Genomic DNA, 18,930 nt, shown 5'->3' with positions numbered 1-18,930 from the left:
GAGCAGATCACTCTTTTGATCTGTTTTTTTGTGTGTGGATGCACTCTTTTGAAAGAAATTCTTTCAGAAGAGATCTTTAGGAAGGACTTCTTGGCTGTGTCTACACTAGAGAGTTTTTTGACAGATGGGGCCTTCTGTTGACAAAACTCATGGAACATCTACACACATACAGTATTCTGTTGACAGAGTCTCAACAGAACTCTGCATTTGTCTCAACAGTGTTATCCCTTGAAAATTTGAGGAATAACTCTTCTGTCAACAGAACTATAGACACTTCTGGTAGACACTTCTGGTTCTCAAAGCAGCCCTGCTTGCGGATCTTCCAGTCAGCCTGGCTGCTCTCTGTCAACAGAGTGGATTGCTCTGTTGATCTGCTTATGTTTGTAGATGCACTCTGTCAGCAGAGGTTCTGTTGACACAACTCTGTCAACAGGCGTTAATGTTGACAGATGCTTCTCTTGTACATGTAGCCCTTTTGAAAGATTGCTGTAGTGTAGATGTAGCTATAGCGTATGGCTACACAGCAAAGTTATTTTGAAATAACTGTGCGAGCATCTACACAATGATACTGTTACTTCAAAATTATTTGAAAATAGTGGATGCCTTTATTTCAAAATTGGTAAGCCTCATTGTACCTGGAATAGTGCCCATTTTGAAACAGATATTTTGAAATAGGGACTGTGTAGACTGGGAATAGAGTCTATTTGAAATAAGCCATAGTAGCCGTGTCTACACGTGCCCCAAACTTCGAAATGGCCACGCAAATGGCCCTTTCGAAGTTTACTAATGAAGCGCTGAAATGCATATTCAACGCTTCATTAGCATGCGGGCGGCTGCGGCACTTCGAAATTGATGCACCTCGCTGCCGTGCATCTTGTCCAGACGGGGCTCCTTTTCGAAAGGACCCGGCCTGCTTTGAAGTCCCCTGATTCCCATGAGCTCAAGGGGACTTCGAAGTAGGCAGCGTCCTTTCAAAAAGGAGCCCTGTCTGGATGAGACACGCGGCGGCGAGGCGCGTCAATTTTGAAGTGCCGTGGCCGCCCGCATGCTAATGAAGTGCTGAATATGCATTTCAGCGCTTCATTAGTAAACTTCGAAATGGCCATTTGTGTGGCCATTTCAAAGTTTGGGGCATGTGTAGACGTAGCCAGTGTGGCCAATGGCTCTATTTTGAAATAGACTCTACTGTGTGTAGATGCTCTATTTCCAAATAGCTGACTGCTATTTCAAAATGCATGTTGTGTGGAGCTGTGCTATTTTGGAATAAGCTAGTCCAGAAGACCTCTTCCAGAGTAGCTTATTCAGGAATAATGTTGCTGTGTAGACATAGCCATAGAGTTCTATACATGTGAAAGTAGCCTTTGATAAATGCACGATCCTGATATTCTATAGTCTTATTCAAGAAATGCTCCCAATATACATTTGTTACACTTCGAGCTGTTAACGAAGAGCTGTTCAATATGCAGGCTAATTGAACAAGTGCAGCAAGAGTGTGTTCTTTTTGGATGTACTTTTCAGGAGCCAAATTCTGCCCTCAGGTTCTTCCAATAGAAATCAATGGGGGTTAGACATGTTTAGAGATTGCTAAAAAAGACCACTAAAATTAATGAAAAGATTCCCATTACCCGAAATAAATTTTGGATAATACCTTTAAGTAAGTAGTTCCAAATACAAATCAGTGCTATCTGAATTATATACACATAAACACCCCAAACATGAGGGCACCTCAGAACAGGTTTGGCCCTCTCCATCAATTTCAGACAAACAAATAGACCCTCCTGATGAAGTATTTCTGGAAATTTGTTCTTGAGTGGAGGCTGGTAGGATTCACAAACATGAACACATCCTATGTATGCTGTAAATCCAGGTCTTTTTACTTAAGTGTAAAATGGTTTAGGAGAAAACAGATTTGACATATTCACAGCAATGCTAACTTTACTCTAAACACTTGTCAGTTTCCTATTATCAGGTGGTCAGTAAGGTTTTGAAAGTTTACTCTATCAACCCCGTGAGAAAAGCTGAAAAAGGGAAAAAATAAAGAAGCAACTGAGGAAATCATTTAAAACCAAAAAAGATATTTAACATCCTATTAAATAAATAACTTAGAGAGAAATTAAAAGGAATGAAATTAGAATACACAAGCAAACCATACTATTCATTTTGTTATAACAGTTTAAAGCTAATATGCTTATATTTCTTAATCTTATCCATTCTTCAATGAGACTATTCCAGAAACTTCTTTATTTGTGCATATGACCCAAGTGCTTCCAGTAAATGCTCTCATGTCTAACTGTTCATTGGATCATTAGGCTTGAACGAGCAATGAAGGTCTTTGATATGAGTTAGTATTCCATAAATAACTTTCCCCAAAGATCATTCAACATATTGTCTCACTCTTGCAAGTTCTATCACAGAGATAAAAAAAAAATTATTCACACTGGGAATAGTTCCCATCGCATCTGATCCAGCTTGTATCTTGTTATAAGATATGACACAGAACTAATTAAAAGTCCTTCATGTGCCAGCAATGAGCACAAAAGCTTCAAAGGCTTTCCTCCCTTTTCAAACAAGCAGACGTCTGCACTGTTTCTTTGCCTTTTTCTCTTCAAGAGGATTACCAAGCGTACTTGACAAAAGAACCTTTGGTTCAACTGCATCAATAAAATAGTTCCTTCATCTATGACATTACTACCATTGGAAGAAAATGAGCTGAGGTGTGTTTCCTCCTTGTTTTCTGTCCTCTCTTTGTAGCTCCTCGTCCATTCAAGGCCACAAACATTTGTCTTCCCTCGTGTTTCCAATTTAAGGATGCATATGTGTTGTATCCATTTTCTTCTATTCTTTCCTTCAACTTACAATCACTGTTAAACTCCTTCTGTTAAAAGTGAAAAATGAACAGGCAAGTTCAAAATATATTTTTGATAGGATAGTATATTCAGGATAAAAATAATATCTTACAAAATATCCTGAAGAAATCCAAAGCACTTCACAGCTGTCTATATAATCTAGATGATTATTATAAAATTACACAAGTTGCTTTTTGAAATACTTAACTACAGGCGCATTATAACACAGTGATTATGCCACAAATTAAAATGTAATCTATTGGGCAATAAATAATGATATATAGTAACAAGGGTATATATAACTTATGAACTAGTGAAATGCAGCCCACCTCTGGAGGGGAATATGGTGGCAAGATTACATCCATTTCCTTTTTATAAAGTTTCTCTGTTGTAGCAGTCATGGAAGAATCTTATAATCATAGGAAGTTAGGGTTGGAAGAGACCTCAGGAGGTCATCTAGACCAATCTCCTGCTCAAAGCAAGATCAACCCCAACTAAATCATTCCAGCCAGAGAGGGCTTTGTCAAACCAGGTCTTAAAAACATCTAAGACTAAGAGATTCCGTCACCTTCATAGGTAACCCCTTCCAGTGCTTCAACACCCTCCTAGCAAAGTAATTTTTCCTAATATCCAACATGTGAACTTCAAGCTCATTTAAACTAAAGTCCACTCATACCACTTTGACATTGAGAGAGAAAGACTTTAAGTGGGTGCAAATCTCTCTGGCAGTGTGAACATACCTTAAACTGGGGGGGTGGACCCTTTAACATGCCTGAATGGTATAAAGGGCCTTAGCATAAATGAGGATCAGGTCCTTGAAGACTTACGTTCCCCGTCCAATATCCAGATTGTAAAAATGCTCACAGTGAATCTAACAAAATGCTATATATACACTCTGAAGGATGAATGTTTTCCATTTTTCAAGAAAACTGGTATCAGTTTGCTTGGAGAGGATGTAAAACATAAAAGGCATGTAGGTTGTCATGGGGGACTAATTGTTTTTGTAATATTTACCATACACAGATCTGCTTTTCAGGAGTGATGACAAGAATGTCTTTAATACACAAATAGCTTCCATATTGAAAAAAAGGAAGTCATTTCAATAAAGCCACTTAAATACAAATTGGAAGTCTTTTGCAAGTAGGCTATTTGAAACCCTGCATGTTGAAATGTGCAGTAAGACACAAAGCAGTATGTATTTCTGTAATTCCTACATTTCAGAAAGTAAAATCTTATTTACAGGGAATCCCACAAGAACTGTGCAATGGAATATGTACAAATTAATATGACCTGCCTACCTATCTACATTAGTAATTCTAAGGCACCTTATCAAGTACAAAATTAACAAGAAAGTATTGAAATAATGAACATCATTTGTGATACAAGTAAGATTATTTTGACGTGTTTTAGACATTGTATTATCAATGAATGTTGTTTGAAACCATGTAATTGTTTTAAAACCTCACTTAAAGTGTGGGTTACATAAAAGTTTTTGCTTTATATTTGTGGATGTTTTTTACATTTTTAATGCTCAAAGTATCAAAGACATTTGAAGATACATAAAAACAATATGACAACTACTTTTTATACAATTAATATAGTTCACTACATATTCCTGTAGGTTTCTATTTGAAAAAGTGATCAAGAGTTCATTATATTTAGGTAGAAGTAAGAACTTTCAAATTCTGGCTTAATCGTTCACTTATTTCAGGTTAAAGCTACATCACTGCAGTACTTTAATGTTCACATTACCTACACTGATAGGAAAGCTTCTTCCATCAGTATAGGACATCCATCTTTCCAAGAGGTGGTAGATAAGTTGATGGAAGAATTCTTCTGTAGACTCAGTGACATCTACACCAGGAGGTACGTAGACTTTAATACACTGCTCAAGATATAGGTTCTTCACACTCATCAGTGTTATAACTGGTTTGAGCTAACTTTTTAGTTTAGACCAAGCCTGAGTTGTAAACTACAGAAACATTTTTTTGTTTTCCTGACACAGTTGACAGGGGGAAGGGATAGCTCAGTGGCTTGAGCAGTGGCCTGCTAAACCGAGGGTTGTGAGGCCCATCCTTGAGGGGGCCATTTAGGGATCTGGGGCAAATAGATATATATATTTTTTTTTAAAAAAGGGGGGTGCTTGGTCCTGCCAAGAGGGTAGGGTACTGGACTCAATGACCTCTCAAGGTCCCTTCCAGCTGTATGAGATGTGTGTGAGTGAATCAGTCATACTCAATTTAAGGTGCCCTGTTTGCTGTGCTTCTGGTTGGCAGTTACTGTCAAGAGAGCAGCTGGGCAGCCTGGCCACTCTCTGTCAATGGAGTGGATCAACAGACCAGTCCCACTTGCACATGTGGTCACAATCTATTGACACAAGTTTTGTTGGCAGATATCTTCCAACAGTAACTTCTGTTGGCAGATTGCTGTAGTGTAGATGTAGCCAAGGAGTAACTCTTCTGCACTACTCCAGACCAATTAGGCCACAACTGGAGAATTGTGTCCAGTTCTGAGCACCACATTTCAGGAAAGATGTGGAGAAACTGGAAAAAATTCAGAGAACAACAACCAAAATGATTAAATGTAAAGAAAACATGACCTATAAGGGAAGATTGGAAAAACTGGGTTTGTACAGTCTGGAAAAAAAAGGCTGAGAGGGGAACAAGATAACTGTTTTCAACTTCCTAAAAGAATGCTAAGAGGAAAGAGAAAAATCACTTTCATTAACATCAGATGATAGGACAAGAAAGAATAGGCTTAAACTGAAGTAATTGATGTTTAGGTTGAACATTAGGAAAATTTTCCTGTCAGGGTGATTAATCATTGGAATAAATTGTCTAGAGAGGTTGCAGTATCTCCATCATTGCAGATATTTAAGAGCAGGGAGAAAACACCTGCCAGAGCTGATCGCACTGGTACTTGGTCCTGCCATGACTGCAGTGGACTAGACTTGATGACCTCTTGAGGTTCCTTCCAGTCCTGTGAGTCTGATGGTGGTAAGGTTCCTAATAACTTTTAAGGACCAGAGCCAAAATCCACATTCCTCAAGGAAAGAAGGAAACAATTCTCTATTTATTTACTCTTTCCTTAGTTTTTTGTTTTATTTTGAAATTGTGAGAAGTACTGGGCATAAGTTTGGGGTATTAGATGTTGTATTGCATACGCAATGGCCCCGGCTCACCCCTCCAACCTCCCTGCAGCCCTAACCCACCCCAGGCTTAATGTTCCTGCCCCACTCCCAGGGTCCCAACCCATTGTCAGGCTTAGCCCTCCCCAACTGCTCCCCCCAACCCCAGGACTTACCTTTCAAAGGGCACTCCAGGTGCCTTTTTAATTAATTAATTAATCACCCTGACAGGAAAATCCTGATGCTTTCCCAGCCGCAGAACATGTGTTCCACTGGGGAAAAAAGCCACCCCGCCCAACTTATGTGAAATTTGAAGTACGCGAGGGTGTGTGGGAACGCAGCCCTCATGTAACTCAAGGGACTACTGTACTGCACAAGTGTCACAATAACTCAGTTAGTATCACATCAGACTTTTAATTGGAGAGTTCAGGGTTTAAGTCCTCATTCAACTCTAGAGGACTTTCAGAGAGTCTCCTTTAGCTTGACTAAGAGGGACATGTGCTGTTAGAACAGGAGGATGTGGGTTCTATACCACTTCTACTGTGCCAGATTGGTGTGCTGCCACTGACTTCACTGGAAGAAGGTCAGTTTATGCCATCTACAATTCTAGTCTTATGATCCTGATCCTGCAGTGTTGTGTATGATGTACCTCTATTGAAACCAATGTGCATTCTAAGCATTGAGAACTTATATGACTCAGCTTCTACAGATAGAAAAGCTCAACATAGCCTTTCTCATTTCTGGATTACAGATACTCTTCTGAATGTGGTAGCACGATGTCTTTGTTCCTGTTGCTTTCTGATTCACTGAGAAACAGTAGATCAAATGCCTGGTCCTAATTTTCAGATGTTTGGCAAATGGCAACTGAAGGGATCAGGTGAGCAGCAAGGCAGGGTCAAGCAGAGTCCAAGAAGCAATTAGGAGCCAATAGCTTGTTGCTCAGACAAGTCCAAAAAGGACACAGGAAGCTAATATACCATCAGCAGCCAATTGGGGTCAAGATTACATAGCTACTGGAAGCTAGTCCACCTAAGACTGATTTTCAAATTAAGTTAATGAGTTGGTGCAATGTGATGGCCAATACTACGTCCTGAGGACCCACTGGGCCTGCATTCTAGATTGGAATTTAAGGCCAGGGTCCAGACACACACACTATAGATATATGTAGTGTGTGTGTAATCCTGAATTTAGTACACCCATTCATGAGGTTATACGAAATGCTTCTGTGGAAATGATTGGTGATTGCTCACATTCTCCACAAACACATATTCTATCTCTTCAGTAAATACATGTTTACCAAACTCTGATTAACCAGAGTTTGATTATATTTGTGAGGGTGTGATGATCCCCCTCTCTGTTATACTCTCAGGAGATAATCAGTGCCTTTAAAGCCAGTGAATCTGTAAAGCTGACTGGTGGGGAGCTAGTGTACAGCCTTTAAACACCTTCCAAGCTGCTGATCCATCATCTGAAATCCCCTGTTTATAAAGGTTCAGGTGCTCCCCCTAAATTATTGACAAACAGATTTGTGTCATAGATGTGAAAGAATAGAATACCCTTAAAACTTCACCTTCTTTTAGGTTGGTCCCAAATTATCCACAGTTTTCGTGCTGTGTTGGGTGGTACTCAGTGGGAGACCAGACTGGATCAGACACCAGAACAGGTCATTTCCATGACAAATGCCAGCACCCGCTGCCAGACATTAGACTAATGAACAAATGACAGTGCGCTTATGGAGACAGAAGCTAGTTTATCAGAGCCTGAAATTTCCATGAGCAACTCATTGAAACTCTAATTACTAGAAAATTACCAGTAACTGATCTAGCCCATGTGTGTGTCTGTAAATCTATGATTATAACTCCTGCAGTCTACTTTGAAAACAAAAACAACATACTCACAGAGCCATAGACTCTTCCTTTCTTGTTCATGGCTAAATAATAGTTGCTGTTAATGGATTTAACAGCTACAACTCCAATTTCCACAGATGTTATCTCCAGTATGCCTAAAATACAAAAAATAAAACAAAATAAATAAATGAGATGCTTAGCTCAAAGACTTCTAAAGAAAGTTTTTAACAAAAAAGATGGGCCTGTTTCAGAAAAAAAGAGATCAAATTTAAAATAGATCCCTTCAAATCATGCTAAAATCCAGTTAATATGCAGAACCAACCAACCAACAAGTTTTAGCAACATTCCTCTCCAAATCACTACATGAGAATACACAAACATTGTTTCAATTATCATGTTTCCTTTGCTAACCCTGCGTTTAAAATCCCCATAAAATACTTAAACAGCTCCACTCTTAGCACAGATTTCACTAAAATTTATCAGAAGAGACATCTGAAACACAGCATTAAATTAAATCTATAGCATATGTCAATAAAATGTCAAATTTACCCTGATCTTCAAAAAGAGCAGTAAACTATTTATTCCTTGTAGGACATTTAGATAAACTAAGTCTCTCAGCTGTGCTGAGCTGATAAATTCATTTTTGGCAAGTGTGTTGACATTCTGGGATATAGTAAGACTAACCTTGACGTCCACATTATCTTGGGACGTCAGAGAAACACTCTGTTCTGTTTGTAATAAATGTGATTATCATTGCTTTGTTCAAGAAGAAAGCTTTCTGGGATACTGAATGGCTCAAGGGACCAGTAGTGGGATACAGAGCCTTCAGGTTATCTGAATACTGGGTTGTGAGTGCAACAAATCATTGCACCATCTGGGATATTAGTGGTTCCTGCTAATTTTAGGCAAAACACCATCATCATCATCAACAACAACCCCCAAGCACCAAAACCGAAACCAAACACATCCTGCAGCGTCAATAGCAGGCCAGTGGACATGAAGATGGAGCCAAAACTGACCACATCTATGTTGAAATTAGTATCTTGTTTAGGAAACATATTTAAATTCATATTAAATGTAGCTCATATTAAACTGGCTCCCAGTGTGGCTTTTGCAGCCAGTGCAGGTGGGTCCAAACCTTTCTTCCCAGGGTATAAACAGAACAGGTCTGCATGATATGTAAAAATAGTGGCCTGCCTATACTAGCGCTCTTCAAGGTGATACTAGGACAGAAATTACATGAGTGGTAGGAATGGTGAGAAATTTTTGGAAAAACAAATTGTAGGCCTTCAACACTGGCCAAACAAGCTTAAGAACAACTTTAATTGGAACCAGGTTTCAGCAAGTTTTCTATACTGAGGAGGTGCCAATGTTTGAGCCAATGAGCACCCACAACAATTTCCCACCACACTTGTGATAAAATGTGTCCCAGGGTGCAAGTGCTCTCAGAAATAATGGGGGGAGTGCTGGGGAATCCATTTGTTTTCCCACTCACCTAAAAATTCCATATTAAAGTCACAACTAGGACAGAAAACAACACCTTTTGGACCATGTATACACTAGTGTCCCCCTTTGGAAAGGGGGATGCTAATGAGACACATAAGGATACGCTAATGAGGTGCTGCAATGAATATGCATCACCTCTTTAGCATAATGGTGGCCATGGCACTTCGAAAGTGCCACTTTCGATCACATGTGGCTCGTCTACACATCAAAATCCCCTTATTCTTATAACCAAATATTCATTGCAGCGCCTCATTAGCATACCCTGACATATCTCATTAACATCCCCCTTTCAAAGGGGGGGTGCTAGTGTAGACATAGCCTTGGTGCATTAGTGGGAAACTTATTTTTTGTCCTTAAAAACATATTGAGTACATTAGACTACAGAGCCCAGTTTACCTCAGTTTGAAATGAGGTTTGGGCTGAAGATCTTATGTGAAGAGTATCCATTTCTGGGCCTTTCTTTGATAACTGTGCTACATGTAGGACAAAGCCCATTGGAGTTGGCCCTTCCAGTCCTTAGTATAGGCACATTAGTAGTGTGATGCTAGGAAGCTTTCAATAACGCTGTCTGCTTTGTAGTAAAGGAATTCTACCTCTAGCATGGAGGGCTTCTGAATGAAATCTGTTGTTTGAGCCATGAATGTTAAAAGCATTATGAACATATGTATGACAGATAATTTTTAATGGTGAACAAGCTGGTGGGGTAGTTAACATTTACCAAAAATAAAGAAAAACTTGATGTTTCCAGTCAAAATTATGGATTGCTTTTTCTCATGAAAGATAAGTCACTTCACTGGTGCATCCAAGAGCTAGTGTAATGAGTGGATCCTTTCCATTGATCTGGTCGGCACGGAGTTTTGTAATCATAACAGCCTGCCACAACTAGCCTGATCTTACTGTCCCTGCATGCACAAAAGTCTAAATGACTTTAATAGCAGGCCCAAGCAGGAAACAATGGGTGAAACAGGCCCTTCCAAAGTTTCTTTTGAAAATGAAGGGTCATTTTAAAACAGAAAGCTGAATGTGAAGTAGTTTTCTAGCTTTTAGGTCTTAACCATGCTGAGAGTTAAAACTGAGCCCAAAGGATTATGTTTGTTAGCTTATTTAAATTACTGTTTATCAAACCTCTTATTACAAATTTATGATACCAGATATATGTGAAATAAAATATAAAGCCTGACAGGCATGAACTACTGAAGTGGTGCATATTAATTGAAACATTCAAAAGCATTCTTTCCTTCTGTCGTAAGTCTCATGAGTTCATATTCTCATGTGCAGTAAGATAAATCATTGTGGTGAGGGATAGCGTACCACACAGATTTCTGTAATCAAAAGAACTCCATTATGCTGAGATGGGCCTGATTATCTACTGAGGTCTACACTAATCTTTACTTAGGACCTAAAAACATAGTTTGAGTAATCACAGAGTGAAGGCACAATGAATAATGGTGCAGGTCCACAGCTAGTGAGAAATACGGAAAGAAGTTTACAATAATATCCAGATCTCATCCATCTCAGCCCCAAGGGCTGCAAAACAGTAACACTAGGGACTCCTTGGAAAGCTGGGGGCACTAGCTCCACTGAGGAAATTATATGGGCAGTCAGATAAATGAAAGTTTCTGATATCTCAATTAACATCAACATAGACTTGCTTTAGGAGCTGTCTGGACTGGAGTGTCAGCTTCAGGTTGTATTTTTGTCCCAACCTGGTTCCCTGCCATGTAGGCAAACCTCTAACTTTAATTAGATGGCACTTCAAACTCAATTTATTTGGCCTGTCATTATTGGATGCTATTGATGTTTGACCTAGGGATGGAATGGGGATGCAGCTACTCTGTGCTAGCAACTCAATCACAATGAGTGTTGTATTCTGTTTGGCCATTCCCCCTCCACCTAGCCTAATGAGAGGTGTTAACTCACAGCCTGATCTACACTTAAAACCTAAATCAACATGGCTGCCTCATTCAAGGGTGTGAAAAATCCACACCCCCTACATGCTATAGCTATGCAAACCTAACCAAGTATACAGACAAACCTAAGTCAAACCTAATGGAAGAATGAGTCCATCTACCTAGCTGCCATTGCTCAGGGAGGTGGAGCTCCTAGAGCAATGGAGAAAATCCTTCCTCTGCTCTAGTTTGTGTCTTTACAGGATTACTCTGTGCTGCTTGAGTGCCCCAATATAAATATAAATGTGTAAGTGTAAATATGGCTTAACTGTATAGTGAAGCCAAAGAGAAGAGGCCTGAACAAAGGTCTAAAGCTACAAAGGGACAAAGCTCCCTAGTTCTAATTCTAACTCTGCTGCCAAATTACAGTGGAGGTGACATTGAGTCATTTCTTCTTTCAGGAGCCTGGATTTCCCACCTACAGAATGGGGCAATAATACTTAATAACCACAGACAAGACTTTGACAATTAATTAGGGCCAGATCCTCAGGTAACCAAAACCAGTGTAGCTCCATTGATTTAAGTTGCCTTAAGGCAATTTACACCAGTTGAGGATCTGGTCTTTAAGAGCTCTTTTGAGATTTATTGCCACATCCATATAGTTTCAGACTTTCTCTTTGGATTTCCTACAGGCACGTTCTATATGAAGAACAGTCGCTCTCTAGTTTGACCACCTCACCACCCTTGCTAGCCATTCACTCCTTCAAAGTACTCCAACTCAGAACATAGCATCACTAGGTGGCGTGACTGTGGACGACAACCCCATGGTGGAGTGAATACATGGTATGAGTACTCCTTCCTATGCTAGCTTCTCCCTTCTACTGTGTGATTGATATGTTTTTCCTTTTTCCATGCCAGATAGTAATGGGGAAAACACAGACTATTATTTATAAGGACATTTTAATTTGCTGCAATTCCTAGTGTGGTTCCAATAAAACCAGGTTGGATCCATTTCTAATAAAAAAAAATCTATGTTAGCATTTCAAGGGATTTCATTAATAAAGTATCTTTTCCCTCTTGGCAGTCACTCAATAATGAGTAGGATGTCTTCATGTCACACTGCTATTTGTGAGTCCGTTGATGGCTGGTCAGCCCAATTCTGGAGCTGCAGACCTTATAATAGAAGGGGAAGGTGTAGGTAGCTGTTGGAGGGGTGGGGGGCCATTTTTGATGCTCTTTTCTTCTTTTCCTCCTCTGCTCACCTGCACTGCAGTGGGATCTCTCAAATTGTGCCACCCCCTCATGGATTACCATCCTCCACTGAGGATGGTCTTGGGCAAGGTTATCCCAAGTGTTGACACCGTTGCTGCACTTTTTCATGTGTGCTTTCAGGATGTCCTTACATCGCTTCCGCTGGGCCCCAATGCTCCTGTGTTCTTCCTCCAACTCAGAAAACAGAATATGTTTTAGGAAGTGCTGATCAGACATCTGAACCATGAGACCAGTCCAACGAAGTTGTTGATGAACGATAATGGCTTCAATGCTGGTCATGTTCAACTCTTCCAGGACGCTAGTGTTCATGCGCCTATGCTCCCAAGAGATATTTAGGATTCTCCTGAGAAAGTGTTGATGATATTCTTCAAGTGCCTTCAGATGAGGCTTCTATGTTGTCCACATTTCACTGCCATCAAGTAGCACTGGAACAACCACTACATGGTATACAAGGAGCTTTGTCTTGGGATAGCTGTCCCAGTTCTTGAAGACCCTTTGTCTCAGGCAGACTTCACTAGAGGGGCCATTCAAGAGCTCATTATAGTGCTCCCTCCAGCAAGAAGCCATGGCTTCATTGTCTTTCCAGAGTTGGATACCATACTTTAATCTCAGGGTACTGATTCTATAGTTTCTTGGTCCATAAACAGCTTTAGTAGAATTGAAGAAACCTCTTGTTTCGTTGATGTCTGTGAGATGCTGGAGTTCTCGCACCTTCTCAGTTCACCACTGGTTTTTCAGACTCGTTGTTTTACACTGAACTTTCACCTTGGCCTTGGCATGCACTTCTCTCTTCATTGTCCAGTTGATGTTGCTTTGCCAGGCCCTAAAGGCTTTTCTTTTTGCCTCAATCAGGCATTTTATTTCTTCATAATTTTCAAACCAGTCCCAATGCTTCCTGGACTGGTAGCCAATGTTTTCTTCACAAGCTCTAGTGATGGCATCTTTAAATTGACACCAGTGTTCTTCCACCTCTTCAGGGTGTACTGTCAGCAGTTTTCTTGTAGTACTGTCTGCAAGCAATTCACCTGATGGGGTCCTTCAAGCCTTGTATTTTGATCTTTTGTCAGATCTGTTTCCTCTGACTTCTCCATTCGGTGACAATTCTATTTGCTATGGTGGATCGAATAAGGTGGTGATCAGTCCAGCAGCCTTCAGCACCAGTCTCTGCACATGTGAGAAGGCCATCATGCTGATACTGAGCACAGATGATGACATCGTCTATGAGGTGCCAGTGTGTTGATCGAGGATGTTGCCAGGAGGTCTTAAATTTGTTTTTCTGGTGGAAGAGGGTGTTCGTGATGACAAGCTTGTGTTCCACACATTTCATAAGGAGGTGTGATTCAATGGAGTTGCTGTTGCCAGCTACTTCTTTCCCAATGGTAGTCTACCAGAGGTCCGCATGTCTTCTGACCCTGGCATTGAGGTCCCTCAAGAGACTAACCTTGTCTTCTTTGGGGATGCTTTCCAGGACTGTGTCCAATTGGGTATAGAACTTCTCCTTCACATCATCTTCAGTGTCTACAGTTGGTGCATAAGCACAGATGGCAGTTACCTGTTGGTTTGTGGCAAACTTCAAGTGGAGAGTCAGGGACTTCAGAAAAGATCTTTTTTTTTTTTGATGGCAAATCCTATTCCATGAATTCATTTTTCCTTCTTTGGGGTTCCTTTCCAGAAAAATGTGTACCCCCCACGTTCTTCTCATAGCTGCCTTTCTTTTGGTCTATGCATTTCTGCCAGGGCAGCTTTATCAATGCTGAATCATGACAACTTGCAGGTGATAACTGCTGTGCATCTTTCGAGTTGCTCACTGTCTGGGTTGCCCATTATAGTCTGAATATTCCATGTTGTGACGTTTACTGTTTGATTTCAACCACATAGACGTGAACCCACTGGACATGGTTATTCAGTCAGGGGGGTTGAAGAGGACTATGTTTATGAAACCTTTTCTAGCTCCCTCTTTATGTGGTATCATAAACATAGGCCACTTGAACCCCTCTGTCGCCATTCCTCAGTTGCTGTAGGGCTTAAGTTTAGGAGAGTAGTACACAGAGGAAGATGCCTGCACATGACTTCTTTTAACGTGGAAGCACTGTTGCTCTGCAGCCACTGCATGGTTCTTGATGGATAGAAGGGTCAGGTCAGTGATCCATAATGACTGGGAATCTCCTGTCCACTGCAGCCTTCATCTGCCTTCACAGCCATTGTAGCATTTACCCTTGCTATCCTCTGCCTGTTCTGCTGCTGAGGACTTTTAGGATTGTTCTCTGTGTGCACCCTCCTCCTTGACCATGCTGCCATGGGTGACCCTGTTTGGAGTATGACACTCCCTATGGCATCACTCTTGGGTTCACTGGCACACACAAGCCCATTCACGAAAAGGTGATGATCCAGAGAGTGATGTTGTTACTGATTAAACGGAATTATATTTTGTCGTTTTGTACTTGTGAAGACTGCAACATGTTAAAATAAAATATTCTACTGACCAGTATAGTATCACTTTTCAATATAACATATATGTGAAATTTTCAAGTGCAGTTTGAAATTGGATAGTATACTGCTCAAGTACAAAAACTGTAATTGAATTAGCTAGTCCTGTTTTGCATTTGAATGATGCACTTTGATTGTACTTTGATACAATACTTTATACTGTGCAATGAACTATACTCAGTGTAATGTTAAATACAGCAGATGTTTCTTGTAACTTGTGGTCATATTCTCACACTTTATTATATCCTCACTGAGAGAGCTGAAACTAGCTGATCAGGATGAATGTTATTGCACTGAAATTAGTTTGACTGTACCCAGTAACATTTGCCTAAAATGTGACTGAGTTATTCTAAGCTATTGTCACTTTCTTCTCATCACCTTTGTTACTTGATTTATTCTTACTGAGTAAGTATATTTTGAAAACTTGGAAGTGTGCATAAAAAAAATCATGTTCAATATGATAACTTTCTGGAGACGTCAGTGGAGATCCGTGTATCCTAGTATGCTCTCAATTTACTCCCAGGTGGGTAACATCAACAAATTCTGTACTTACACCTCCCACTCCATGCAATCTTGGAAATGTCAATGGAGCTGTTCTCTACTAGAACATAACTTCTATAAATAAGAGACTACAAATTTGGCCAAACTGCATAGAGAGAGAAGCAGTCTGGCACTCTAAAATACGTAACAGACAACAGACAAGTTTGTTGATATGCCATATAGATTTACTGCACACCAGGTCTGTACACCAGACAAGGAAGTAAATCTACTAGACCAGGTCTGTACACAATTTTTCTCTACTAGAAAGTTATGTTCCAGGGCTGTGATGGAAGTCCATTTAAGGCAATGAAGTCTTCCCATTTATTCTGTGATACAGCCATATGTATATGCAAATATAGATGCTATCACCAGTTCATTTGACATCAGTTACGAAACAGCTGCCATATTGACTGACTCTCAGAAACAATGAGATGTAATGGATTCACAACAAAAACCTTTGATAAAAAGCTGAAAACACCTGCATAGAAGCACTAGTCACTTAAGTCATTATAACATAAACTAGCAATCAAGAAAGAAGCACAGTCTTACATCAGAATATCCCAAAATTGTAATTAAAGTTCTTTTCACCATCTAATTGAAATAACTTTTTTAAAGATTGAAAATGGAAATATTTGTGATGAAATACATTTTGTCAACTTCCCATCTGGGACAACCATCATTCCATGCATTTATACAATGCCCAGCGTAATGGAGTCCTGGTTCATGACTTGTAGGCACTACTGCAATATAAATAATGACAGCACACCCAGGACTTGCAGGATCAGGCTGGACATGTTTCATGTTCCACAAGTATAATATGCTTCAGCATGACAGATAAAGAGACTCTAGCATATTCTTGATTCAGTTTTTTAATTTCTACAAAATATGTAAAGTGGAAATTATTTTGTTCATAATTTGCCTTCATAGTAATTATAAAAAACTAATGAAACAATTTTGGGGAATCTCATTAGTAGTTACTCAATCCAGTTTTATGTCCTGCAGGAATTTGGAAAGAAAAATAAAAAAAATCTTTGTGCCCTCCATTATGGTTTTAGAACAGATAGCACACTATTATTTTACAGCCATAATGCTGTAAACAGCAACAATTACAACTAATCCCATTTGACCACATCCACTGTAAAAGCATGGTTTTCAATACCCAAATCATTTCCAACTCATTATAATTAGAAACATTCCCAATATCAACTTGAGATGTGCCCTGTAGCCATGCATGTGTTCACTTCATAGTTCTCAAAGGCTAGAAACATATTCCCCATAGGAACCACATATATTTATCTTAAATAAATGGTATTTTTATAATTTATATAAGTATTCATTATACAAATGACAAGGTAAGAGAAGAAGGGCTGGCCATCTCACACTACCCAGAGGAACTGTAAAAATAGCCCTTACATAGTTTTGTACTGCTATTTGCAAGCTTCTTGCATTCTTATGAAAGTGCTGGGCACCTGTACTGAAAAGAAAACATTTATAGAAAATCTTGGGGCTAGTATGCAATTTAATTACACAGTTCCTTAGAAAATAATTTAGTATTTGTGATTAATAAAGTATCTGATATTTTATCAAGCCATTACTGCACTTATTCAAAGAAGCTATGAGAATTCCAGATGTATCCATCAAAAAGGACTATAAAATTCCAGGCTCTCTTTCTTTGTGGTGTAGGATGGCCAGGCCCACAGGCTGGATGGAGGAGGGGTGGACAACAAAGTGGGTAATTGTCCCAAGGTCTGACTTCAAGAGAGTTGGGCCAATCAGATGTATATGTTTTGTTGATGGATGAGTAATTAGCCAGTTGCCACAGTTGGTGGAAGCTGCAGGCCTGCAGGATTGATGAGAAGAAAAGAGGAAGGGGATGAGGACATTAATTCTGCTCCTCTGCTTCCTTACAACTAGTGTAGCTGTTCAGACCTGTGCAAAGTGAATACAAAATGGCCCTATATGAGATTTTGAGTAATTTACACTCACTTATACATACATACTGACGACTGAGCAATGAGAAGCAGGTGCAATAACAGTAGGCAATTGAGAGTGTGTTAAGGAAGACACGTCTTTCAAAAATGTTTTCATTAAAACAAACCTTTATCACTGACAGTAATCATAATTATTTTAATGTAGTTATAAGAGTGCAAATTATGATAGAAAGCTCAAAGCAAAATTATTTTCCTACAGATCTAGCAGAGACCACCAAGTTATAATTCGGTGTAGATGTGTCATCCTGGACCCATACCCCAAATTTTGACCCAAGAGTGAACCTCTGTTGTTTAAAAAGAAATTCATAAGTTTTTAAAATGGTTTTTAACATTTTCATATGCCTTCCCCACTTCCTGCTTTAAATCACAAGTGGAAATACCACAAGGTAAGCTACTGATATGTCATGCTTAGCTTGGCCTAATCCAGAAAATTCTGGAAATCTTGTTGGATCATGTGAGATTTCCAGTCCAATTTCCAGTAGCATGCTTTTGGATAACTTGAGACTAACATCCAAACTTTTGGAATGTTATAGACTCTTTTACATTATTATAGTAACATAGAGTTCAATGGAGTAAGACCACAGAGAACTAATGAAGGGCAAGACTACCACAGGTCTTACTTGGTTATGCAGAGGGATAAGAAGAAATAAGTCCCTTCTCTCTCCTTTAATTCTCAAATGGCTTGGAAAGTGGGAATGCACTAATAGGTCTGCACCCTATTAACTAGCTAAATTAGTTGGCCAGGCACAGAGGGGGAGATTAACTTCATCCACAAAAAGATGGTGATGAATGTGGTTTCATCCCATCCTGCTCCGAAAATAGCTAGCCCGAGGATAATACTAACGCAAGTTACCAGGCTGCTGAAAGAAACAACAATACTGAAATACAAAAACACTATTTAAAATTAGTTATTGGCCAAACAGATTCCAATATATCCTTATGCTACAGCCCACAAAACTCTCTGTCTGAAAGACCCACTACAGTGATTCAGGTTAGAACGCAGGGGCATTTGTTTCAGATACATTATTTAGAGAATATTTGGTATTTAAAATAGGCCACACATGAGACATACTTCAAGGGTTGCTTTAAAAGTTGCTGTGTGCAACCGAAAGTTAGGGCCAGATTCTACTCTCTTCAACTCATGTTGAGCACCAGAAGTTCACTCCATGAGTGTCTGCATTTTCTTATATGAATCATTGGAGACAATGGAAAAGCTCACAGAATATTGGGCTAAAGAGTAACAGCTCAGAAAATAAAATGTTGATTCTAAAGAGTCTTTAAAAAGGTGATGAAATATGATGTGTGTTACTTTAAACAGCAGCATTACAATCTAGCTGTAGACAGAAGGTCAGATTCATCTCAATTTGAAATGTTTTCAAGGTTGAAAAAAAAACCCTTCAAAATCTTTTCAATGCAAACTCATGT

At 39.5% G+C, this 18,930-nt stretch overlaps 1 protein-coding gene across 1 annotated transcript in view; it reads right to left on the bottom strand.

Annotated features, from left to right (window-relative positions):
- Nucleotides 1-1,101: 1,101 nt before the first annotated feature.
- The window catches only part of FGF10 (fibroblast growth factor 10), an 84,406-nt gene continuing 66,577 nt past the window's right edge, over nt 1,102-18,930 (bottom strand). The window contains exons 2-3 of the mRNA XM_074994301.1: nt 7,872-7,975; nt 1,102-2,875 (exon numbers count right to left, since the gene is read on the bottom strand). Of these exons, the coding sequence (XP_074850402.1) occupies nt 2,678-2,875; nt 7,872-7,975 (302 nt within the window). The 3' untranslated portion in view covers nt 1,102-2,677. The remainder of the gene's footprint in view (nt 2,876-7,871; nt 7,976-18,930) is intronic.

Source organism: Carettochelys insculpta, chromosome 5, assembly GCF_033958435.1.
Source record: "Carettochelys insculpta isolate YL-2023 chromosome 5, ASM3395843v1, whole genome shotgun sequence".
Classification (NCBI taxonomy): Eukaryota; Metazoa; Chordata; order Testudines; family Carettochelyidae; genus Carettochelys; species Carettochelys insculpta.
This window is presented reverse-complemented; position numbering and strand designations above follow the sequence as displayed.